Source organism: Marmota flaviventris, chromosome 1 (assembly GCF_047511675.1).
Source record: "Marmota flaviventris isolate mMarFla1 chromosome 1, mMarFla1.hap1, whole genome shotgun sequence".
NCBI lineage: Eukaryota > Metazoa > Chordata > Mammalia > Rodentia > Sciuridae > Marmota > Marmota flaviventris.
Genome location: NC_092498.1, coordinates 66,268,688 through 66,280,301, shown reverse-complemented (window position 1 = coordinate 66,280,301; position 11,614 = coordinate 66,268,688). Strand labels below are relative to the sequence as shown.

The following is an 11,614-nucleotide window of genomic DNA, read 5'->3' as shown; positions in this document are numbered from 1 at the left end:
GATGCCCAGAGACTTGGTCAGACTGAAGAGTCCAACTCCACAACATGTGGAGGCAGAAACTGCCTAGTGACACTAGCTATCTGGGTGTCCTTGTATTTGGCAATGACAAATAGAAGCAATTTGAAAACCATGGTGGAGAAAGGAGATGATCAACTGCATTTCTAGACAAAGAAACTTAGGTGTATATTATATTGTTATAAATTGTGATCCTGTGATTTAAAATCAGGTGTTTTATCTCCCATATAACATCTATATTAGCAACATACTATGACACTTAGCAATCTATATTAAATGCAAGGGGTCTTTCACTTCTAGAGAAATATAGAATTGTACAAAAGTAATAATAGCAACAATGAAAATTTCTATGCTTTGAAGGAAAGACCAAACATTTTGTTTTATGGACTCTATAATAGTTACTTTAGCAGCATTTTAAAGTTACATATTAGAACCCTAATGCTCTGGTCTACATTCTAATTCATGCTCTTATATAAGAGCATGAAAAGCTAATATAATTATATCTGCAAAGAACAAAATTATTCATTTAAATTGGGAGATTTCTAAGGCACAATATTTTCATTATATAGCATAGTCTTCCCCAGATTCTTTAGTTAATTTATTAATCCATTAATTAATAAGTTAAGCTTTATTCTGTAATAGATGCTGTCCTGAAAACTGAATACAAAATAACGAAAACAAAGAATTCCTGTTCTCTTTGAAATTCCAGTCAACCAAGAAAATTTAATATGATATAAGGTAATTAGTTATAATAGGATATTTTACTAATATAATAGTTAAAATGGGCATATATAATAGGTATATATAGCACCATAAAAACACAGGAAAGGGGAAGTTCCCAGAATACTTGCAAAGTATTCTGAAATATTGCACAAGTATAGGTAGATATACACTTTACACACAAACATGTATGTATATGTGTATATGTGGCTATATGTGTATGTGTGTGTATATATGTACATATATATTTACATATGCATATACATAAATATATATGTGTGTGTATGTGCGTGTGTATATATATACGATAGATATAGATATATATCTATATCTATCTATCTATCTATATATATATATAGATATATATCTTCCTAAAGCAAGATATGTGTGTATATATATTACTAATTCAAAATCCTGATATAGGGCATATTTGCTTTAGAGAAATAGAATAGCCTGTAATCATGAGACTTTCTACAAAATAAGTGGACAATATGTCACAATATGTCATCAGCTAAACTCTTCCACAATAGTAGGAAAGACATTACTAAAAGGAATAAAAACAGATGCAGGAATTGATTAAAAGAGTATAGCAATACTCATGTATTTAAAAATTCAACAACCTAGCCACTATATAAAAAAATTTGTAGATAGTCCATGTGACTTGTGGCAGGAAAAATAAATTGGAATTGGGCCACTTATTACTGGGAATACATATCACTATTCTCAAAGAACATATAATTTGTTTTACAAGTCAAATGACTGGCATGTAGGAAAAATCTCAAAATATTGTTGACTGGATAAATACAAAGGAAACAATGCAAGAAATTTGACAAGTAAAATGCTTTCAAAGGTTTTGGGGTATGAGAGTAAAGAAAAGAGTGTATTTAAAATTGTGTCTCTGAAAGGGAAAAATAATACAAGGGGGACAAATGAATGTCAGTGGAGGGGGCAGAGAGAGAAGAGGGGAGGGGAGGGGAGGGGGGATAGTAGAGGATAGGAAAGGCAGCAGAACACAACAGACACTAGTATGGCAATATATAAATCAATGGATGTGTAACTGATGTGATTCTGCAATCTGTATATGGGGTAAAAATGGGAGCTCATAACCCACTTGAATCAAAGTGTGAAATATGATATATCAAGAACTATGTAATGTTTTGAACAGCCAACAATAAAAAATAAAAAAAAAATAAGAAAAAAATAAAATTGTGTCTCTGAAATCAAATTTGATGTGCTGGATAGAACATTGTGACAAGTATTTATTTACTGCCTGAGAAATATACCACTATATTTAGCTTCATTCATTCAGTTTTAGTTTTCTTATTTCTCTAATTTTTTGTTATTTTGGCTTAACAGAGTTGAAATAGGTATCATAGCATCATAAAATCTATAGCGATTATTTCATAATTCAAAAAGAGACCACCAAAGTGCTTAATTTTTATTAATTTTTTAATTGACAGGCAAAATTGTATGCATTTACTGTGTGCAATATATAAAAAATGCATACAACATGGAATGACAAAATCTAGCTAGTTGACATGAGCATTACCTCCTATAGTTATCAGTTTGGGGATGAAAGTACTTTATATCCATTCACTTAGCATTTTTCAAAATACATATGTTAATAATCATATTCATCATATTGCACAATTCTAACAAAAATATCAAATATAACTTCTAAAAATTATACAATATGAAATAGGCTCATTTTTTTAAATCTCAAGTCCAAAGATGAACTAATTTTTTTCCTCATGTTGATTAACATATTGTGTTGATTCATTATTAAAGTTTTAGTTGAGATGATAGAGTTAAAAACTATATGAGAGCACAGTGGATATAGTGGATATTATTTTTGTCTCAAGAGGAGGATTATAAAATTCAATTAGATGTTGAAGGTTTTTAAAACGTTTTAATTCACCAAAGTCACTCATCAACTTAAAAAAAACAAACAAACAAACAAAAAAAAACAGAAATCACATTGCCATTTAAGTCTTCAACTCAAACCTTTTCAACTGAGATCTGTAATTTAAGAAGATGCAAAGCTAGACACATTGCCTGCTATTTCTCTTTTCTTTGATACAGCAGGGAAAAGAAAATGAATTTATGTTGATTGATTTTTCAAAGAGATTAATTCTATGGATATACTCTAAGGAAAAATGGCAAATTGAATTTTCTTCACAAATCATAGTTAATAATTTTAAAAAAATTGTTAACTAATAAACAAGGCATTTCCTAATCTCCTCTATAATGTGACAGCTGCTTTTGTAGCCCAGGCAGTGAAATGAAACCCAGAATATAATTCTACCCCGACACTACAGAAGAAAAAATGGGGAAGGGCATTGTCTAGATCCAATCATGTTTTAAATTTGAGGCAATACAGAATAGAACAGAAAAACTAAAGTTTCATAACTCTTGTGATTTGGAGAAACCTTACTGCACTCTAGTTTTGAATCACTGTCTGCTAAACTGATGGTTCTGCCCTTATATAGTACACTCTTGTAAGGAACTTTAATGCTAGGATTTAGTATATCTGCCTCTTTCCATTATCAAAGTCCTTAACCACATTTCAAATAAAGGGAAAAAAAAGAGGGGGGCTTTTCTTAGAGTATAGAGATTGTAATAAACTCCATCTGAGGTACACCACTTTTTTCCGTGGATGACAAAAGGCAACTCTGCATCTGCTTTGCATGAGTCAGATGTAAAGCAATCCTTACACAATGCTGTTGGTTTGCTCACTTTGTTTATTTTGTGTAGGTCTGCTTATTTATTTATTTGGGGAGAAGGTGTGTAGTATGTCTTCACTGAAAGCAGATGACTAATAACTTCATATCCTGAAACAGTGAACGGCCAACCTGCTCATTTCATTTGTATTCCATGGATGCCTCACTTTTCCTCCTCACTGCCTGGCCTGTACTGATCAGTGTTAACAATGGTATTTTTGTCTCCCTTGAAAACTTTCTTGTTCCAACCGAGTGGAGGTAGAGGCATTCACTTAAAAACAACAACAGGTATTTTCAGTGTTTTGTTGTTTTTAAATAAATCAATATTCAGGAACCTGCATTCATTTATCAGGTAATCTAATAAAGAAGCTGACTGGTGACAAGCTCATTAAGCACATAGCAATGACCCAAAGAAAATGGCATTTTTAAACATTTTTAAAATATTGCTATATGAGATGGATTGAAGAAGACAAAACACAAAAGAAACTGTAGAAATGATAAATCATGTTCCTAAGACCTGTATTTTAGCCACTGGTGACAACTTAGATACTAACTATAACTTATGCATCACTTTTCCAGTCTTCCATCCCCCAGTCAGATGTACTAACCAAATAATATGCACCTACTCCCTCCACTAATCAAAGTCTCAAGAAAAGGGATAACATTCCTCATAGTTTCTGAGATCCTGAATTATCTAGGTTTGTCATAAAATGTACAGACACAAATAATGTAACTCTTTGGCCAGCTTCTTATCTCCTTCCACATTGATTTAATATTTATCACTTTGGTTCATTTGAAAAACAAGTCTCGATGTTGCAAGGAAAACACAAAACTGCAAAATGTTACATATTCAGTCCAGAGAAAGAATGAGCTTGTTTTACTGAAATCTCTATTGATGGGGTTGAGGAGGGGCATGGATGTAAGGAGGAGTTAATGCTTCCTTAGAGATTGAATTTCCTTTGCATTTTACCAATTGCTTTTCTAAAGTCATGCTTTCACATGTTGCTTATACTAAAAGCATTCATAAAGGTCAGATATGAAAAGTGTAACTTAATTTCTGAAAACTTGCTTTTAACCTGCCACTCCCAGTTCCCATCCATGACTCCAGTAGTTCTTAAATAACTATCATTTTTGTCTATAACAAATAACACATCAAATATTTAGCTTTCCCAATTATTAGGATGTCCTTTGATCTTCTAAAGAATTTTTTCACCCCCACAATTCTTTTTTGTGACAAAAAAGTGGGTTCAAATTCCTGGTTCCAGAAAGACTCTCATTAAAAATGAACTACAACATGAGAATCAGAGCAAGGCAAATGTTTGAATATGGCCTTTGCTATAGTTCTGTTGCTCATAGGCCTTTCTCAAATTCTAAGGAAGTATTCCCTTGAAGAAAGAAATAGCAGGAAATAACAGATGTTGAATGGAAACCAGTATATGTTTTTTTTTATATGACTTAATCTTAAAATACCTTGGGAAGAACACTGAAATTTGTTTCTAGTATTGATTTCCTCCTTGGTGTTGTTTATTAGGAGAACTGATTAACCAACTCATTTTGAAATTCCTGACTCAGTCATTTTCCCTAAACAGGTCACGTGCTTCTGTGGGCTGCACTCACTTTTGGAGAATTCTCTAGTCACAATTAAATGGGAGTTCAGGAAGAGATAATTTTTTTTATTTAATGGATATAATGTATTTCAAGAGAATCATAGCTTCAAATACATTTTATACATTAAATATTTTAAATACATCTAAAACATACCTTCTCCTTATATTCTTTTATACTCAAATATAGCAAGTGTCTTTACCTTCTACTCCAAGATGATTCAGGGTATTTATAACCTAAAGAACTACTTGAAATATCATTTCACAAATTAGAACAATTTCTGCTCTTCAATTACAATGTTTATTACCATCCCAAATTCTTCCTTAATAACAAAACATAGAGTGGGTATTTTAAAAATATACACATTGGTTTCATCCAATATAGAAAAAAGTTCAGAAACACCCTTTCAATGGAAAAATACTTCAATACAGATCTCCTATGACTACACAGGTCTTTATTGTAAAAACAACAGGTTAGCTAACCTGTTGTGAAGTTGGAAGTGCTGTTTCTTTGGATATTCAAACACAGCATCCAGAAAATACCATTCTTAGTAATCCATCTCAATATGGAGTGTGGTGATGTTGAAAACTACTGATTCATTTGACAGAAATATATACAACAGCCTGATCATCATATTAAACACCTGCTCAAATTTGACACTGTGGCAGAAGTTAATCACATTTAAAAATGTGAAATGTTAGAAGACATTAGGAACTCAGTTGCAGATAGAATAAATTATAGTACATGATGTAGATTGTGGTTTAGAAAAATAATTCAAAATAGTATGCTTTTAGGAAGAGGAATAAATGCTTCACTCATACTTTAAATAAACTTCAATGTTAAAAGGTCAATAAAATATTTCTGAATTTTAAATAGCAAATGATGCAGTAAAGTCAGTGGTTATGGTGGCACTTACAGTAGGGCTTATCATGTCTGGACATAGGCCACAGATTCTCAGAATAAGAAGGAAAAAAAACTAGAGGAATGGATCAAATCCACATTTCACACCTGGAGCTATGTTTTGGTAGATTCTAACAAACATTCAACCAGGTCCACTTCTACTTTGTTTCTACCTGAGTTGAGAAAAAAAAAAAAATCCAAATTGATTACTTCTCAAGTGCTTGGAAAAATATTTTAAAAAAGAAAACAACTTAGCTAAGCTTATCAAAGTCAAATGAGAAAGCAATAACTATAAGATTCTTAATGTTTTTGTAAGTATTTTTCAGGTATATAGTTTCTTTTTTCTTTCTTTATTTTTTACAATCACAGGTAAAATATCTATTTTGTAGCTGAACTTTTCTACTATTTTACAATTTATTCAGGCTATGATAGTTACGTCTACCTGAAGGATTTACCATTTTTACTTCTTAAGATTAAAACAAATTTGCGCAAAAAGAAAATGGAAACATCGATTTATTTGACTTTCAAGCATCTTGAAAAATACAAAGCTGATAAGAATGTAAAGGGTCTGGAAAATACCACATGCAAATAAATATATTAAATTTTTAAGAATGTGTTTGTAAATATGGGGGTGTGTGGACTATCAAATCCTAGGCAGTGACATTAATTTAAAGTTTTGCTTTACAAAATGAAATAAATTTGTCCTGATTTTGTGGTTCAGAACCCAGATTGAATGTCTTCTTTCCCTGTGGAGTCAGTTCTGAACCTCTTATCTGAATTTACCTACAACCATTTCTTTTTCCTGGAACACATCAAAATGTACCAAGATTAGGACATTACATGGGTGAAATAGATATACTGCTAGGTTTGCTTTATCCAGTTTGGTTTTGACAAAACCTAACTCTCCTATACTATGTAACAAGAAGTATAGTAAAAAATTTAAAAAAAAATGCTTTAAGACATTTAAAATATACATTGATGAAAATGGTGAAACTAAAGTATTTGAAACAATCATGTGTGAGATTTCAATAGAATGATTAATTAGTCTGTTCCTCTAAATAATCCCAAAATGACATGAATTCCTGTGCAGAATGAGTGTCTGTACAGAGTAATCCATGAAAGACAGACAGGCCTCTTGTCATCTGTAGCCCTAATCCATTGCCCAGAGCGTGAAAAGCGCTAAGGATAACAAGTGTGAGAATCAGTAAAATCAACATTATTTTTGGATTTTATTTTCTTAACAATACTAACTGATCAATAGGCTTGTGGAAACTGACAAATACAATAGGATCTGTTTGACGAATCAATCTAGTGAAGTGGAGGAAGAATCCTGCCTCCCTTTACCCCTCCCCCTTTCTATCCCCCTCCACCTACACTCACACAAACACATTTTGAAAGAGAGAGAGAGAGGGTGGAGAGAGAGAGTGCACAGTGACTGCTCTTTCTCTATTGGTCTGTAGTCGTTCGGTAATGAAAGCTGTCTTGACAATGCTTAGATCATTTTTTTGTAAGGATTCTAAACTGCTTTCAGCTAAGTGTTTGTGTTTTTAATTGTGAGACTCACCCTCTCTTTCTGGCCAAGAAATTTCCATATTATTAAGTTCAGTTCTGTACTTCAAGTGCTGAGAGGGGGTGGCAGTGGCAGGAAAGAAAGAGCAGAGAAAGTTGGACACTAACAAAAGAAAAGTTCTCTCCTTTTAACTTTTGTGCAACCCCCAAATCCTATAAGGATATCAGCTTTGGGAAAAACTGAAAGAAAATAGAGGAAATTGAGACACCACAGACCACATGCCTGCTTTGTAAAGAACTCATGGTGTTTGGTTGATTCCCTGAATACATGTATATGTGCCCCCCAGAAAATTTAGTGACCCTTCACCAACTCATGAAGAGACAGAAATATTCATTTTATTTTGGTCCTTGACACTCAGCAGGGACTTTCTTGAACTTTGTCATCTTCCTCTGCCCTTTAAACCAAAACTAGGGAAGTAGCTTTTATTAATGAGATGTGATGCATTAAAAATGTTAGGTAGAGCATTCCAGAAGCTGGAAAGCCATGGATGTTTTTAAATTTTCAGTATCCTTTTGAGAATCCCCTGTTGTAATTTATAATTCTCAGTGGACCTATATTTGTCTTGAACTGATTGTTGAAATGGGCTTTACTAGGAATTTCTTCACTGAAATTGCAGTGGGGCAGGGGAAGGGGGTGGTTGAGCCTAAGGGGTTTGTTGGGAGGAGGGAATGATCTCTAACAAGGCTTTAAAACCTTCAGTGGTTAAAGTTATATTGATGAGAAGGTTTCTCTCTCCAACACACACACACACACACACACACACACACACGCACACTCAAGTTCAGCAGGATTGTATAATGAGCATGAATTGTAAATTATGTAGGTAACAGTATTCAGATTTTTTTAATCAAAATTGCACCCAAAAATGGCTATAAAACAACGCTTGCCTTGGGAAGTAAATTTATAGCTACATGCCTTTCACAGGCACGCTGGAGGGTTCTGCTCCCGGCTCTAATCTCTGTGAGATGTTTTTTGCATGTGTTGTGTGACAGGAGGGAAGGGGAGTGGGTTGAGCTCGCCTGTTCTCCCATTGTCAGCCAGTCTAGTGAGTGTTGGGAAAACCTGTCTGTGGGATCTTGTGTCATCTCTCCCTACATGTGTACAGGAAAAGTCCGCGCTGCTCCTGCTGACGGTTCCTCTCTCTCTCTCTCTCCTCTCTCTCTCTCTCCCCTCCTCTCTCTCTCTCTCTTTCTCTGTTTCCCTTTCATTCTGCTTCCCCGGAGCCGAATGAAGCAGGGAGCAGGATTAGAGTCGGCCACCGGCTATCAGAGGAACATAGATAAAAGGAACTGCTTCTTAAGCACCACTGCCGCAGCCCTTGTTAATTTTTTTTTTTTTCCTCTCTCTTTCCACACAACAGTTGTGCCTCATTATCCGGTGCCTGGCTCGATTTTTTTTTTTTTTTTTTTTGAGGGTTTGAAGTTTCTGTGCTTCAGTGACTGTTACAGAAGAAGAGGTGTTAGTGTTGCCATGAGGTCTTGATTGTCTGCATTTATGAATGAAACTGACCTAAATCACCTGTTACCTCCAGTTTCCAGATTGTTTGAACTTCTCTGGCCGCACAATACAGGAAGGAAGACTGAAGCAGCACAGAGACCTACAGCGTCTGCAGCATGGGCTGGTTCACTGGGATTGTCTGTCTTTTCTGGGGAGTATTACTTACAGCAAGAGCAAACTATCAAAATGGGAAGAACAATGTGCCAAGGCTGAAATTATCCTACAAAGGTAAATCTTTTTTTTTTCTTTCTATTTTTTTTTTTTTTTGGCTAGCTTTTTGCCCCCGCCACACACACTTCGTTCCTTGAACTCCCTCCCAACCCAAACCATCAAACCTTTAGTTTAACCTGAGAAACCTATGTGATTATATGTACCTTTCTGAGATGATTTGAACACTTTTTTTTTAAAGCACGTCTTCTGTTTGATATGTGACAATTTAAATGCAAACAAAGAGCATTTAATCACATTTGCAGAGAAGAGCTGCATGCCTGGTACATGCTGATCTGTATATCTTTTGATCATATCTTCTGTTAATTTTTCTGACTTTACTTCTCTTAAAAAATTAAAAACAATACTAATGTAAAAAATGGTCTCTTTATAAATGTGCATGTCTCACCTATAATAATTGTTATGATGAATTGTATTTTCTTAGTTTTAGACATTAAATGGTTAATCATCATCATGAATATTCAGTTTGTTCAAATCTGACAATCAGATGCTTAACATAAGCAGTAGATCACGGTTTGCCAAGGGAACATAAACTGGAGAACAGACTAGTTTTTCCACAGTGTGTTATGATTGTACAAAAGACTGTGTATTTGACTAATTGGTGTAAAGCTAGCTTTTCAAATATAATGTTATTTAATTCCGTATGCACTTCAGTGAGAATTGAAGAGCTATTACTCTCTAGTTGCATAGCTACTTATGTGAACTTCTTTATAAAAAAGTATAGATTGATAAAAGAAAAAAACACCCATCTGTATTACATGGTACTTTATTTGGTTACAGTTTCATGCATGTGCTTGTTTTTAATTGAGGATTTAAGAGAAAATATTCATTATAAAATTTGTTTAGACAGATTTTATAGATTGATGTATAAAGTAATGCTAAAATGCTTCCAGATAATACTTTTTAATATCAGAAAATACTTCTATAACTCAGGTATTATGAAATGGAGTTGAAGATTAAACTGTTTGCACTCAAGTAGTTCTGCTCCCTAAGGTGCTGATTTCTTAGGATTCTCAGATTTCTAGAATTGGGGGTGGGGCAGTGAGAAGCTTCAGTTATGCTACAATTTTAGCCTATGGGGTAAAAGAAAACTATTGGATATCTGTGGTGATGTCTGTCTACTATACACTGCTCTATGCCAGAAGATATAATCTTTAATTTTCACATGATGGCTAACATCCCTTTCTGAATGCTTTAGTGTGAAAGAGGATCTCAAGTAGAAAAGAGAGGTAATTTTCACACTCTGGATTAGAAATTAAACACCTATTAAATGTGTTTATTTGAATTTAATACTCATTGTGAAAAATACATTGAATTAGAAAATATTTTTGGTCTAATAATTTCTTGGGTGTCCAATGAAGAACAGATTTTAAGCATCAGCAAAAATTGCAATTTTATTTATTTTACAAGTTTTTTTTTTAAAGCATACCATCCATTAAATACTCAATTAAATCTCTATTATGTTTCTATTTAATAACTGTCTTTGTATTGTTTCTATAACATTTAATGTTATGACATCTTTTCTCTCCTTGAGAAGATGCCATCAAATAATTCTTAATAGTCCACTTTATTCAAGTTTATATTCAGTATAAGTTTATATGCAACTTTAGTTCTCAAAGATGTGAATGGCTGCATGCTATAATTTTAGATTAATAAATGTGAAAAAAAGTGAAACATTCTAAAATCTATAAGATTTAGAGAAAGTTGTCAAAGTGCTAAATCAATTTTAAAATCAAATAAAAATTGAATACCATACTTTCTTATTTTGAAATAATCTTATTTTCATGGCGAATAGATTATCATTCTCCATGATAGAAGAGGTACCTTTTTCTTTTTTCTATACGTTCAAGTCAGGTAGATAGAATTTAATTAAAATATTTTAACCTTGTCTGATGAAGCAGCTCTATACTTTGACAAGATCTATATATTAGACACTGTCATTATAAGCCTTTCCTTTTTTTTTTTTTTTTTTTTTTTTGGTCAATGGCATTCATCAGAATTATTATGCTTTTTTTTTTTTTTTAATCAAAACTGCCTCACAGCTATATAACAATTCTACTGATATACCAAAAGCTTGGCAGTTTGGTTAAAAATAAACTGTGAAATGGACAACAAGAATAAACAGAGTGGTCCAAACAGTTTTTCTTGTGTCATTTTATTGGTCTGCATTACCTTTTTGTCTCTGGATGTAGCTTGTTTTGCCAAAGCAAACACCTGGTAGCCAATTACTTTGTTTCTAAACTATAATGGAGATAGATTTTTTTTAGCTACTTCTTTTTCCTCCTTAATGAGATGTCAAACATAGTTAAAATATCAACTGCATTACCCTTAAAAATATTCCAGCAGGACTCATGAAGAG

General features: G+C 33.2%; 1 protein-coding gene across 2 annotated transcripts in view; it reads left to right on the top strand.

The window, feature by feature from the left end:
• The first annotated feature begins 8,537 nt into the window (after window positions 1-8,537).
• The window catches only part of Sema3a (semaphorin 3A), a 191,606-nt gene continuing 188,529 nt past the window's right edge, over window positions 8,538-11,614 (top strand). The window contains exons 1-2 of one of the 2 annotated variants that reach the window (XM_071613509.1): window positions 8,538-8,575; window positions 9,062-9,255. In XM_071613509.1, coding sequence (XP_071469610.1) covers window positions 9,144-9,255 — 112 coding nt within the window. In that variant the 5' untranslated portion in view covers window positions 8,538-8,575; window positions 9,062-9,143. The other variant, XM_027926422.2, reaches the window with a different exon arrangement.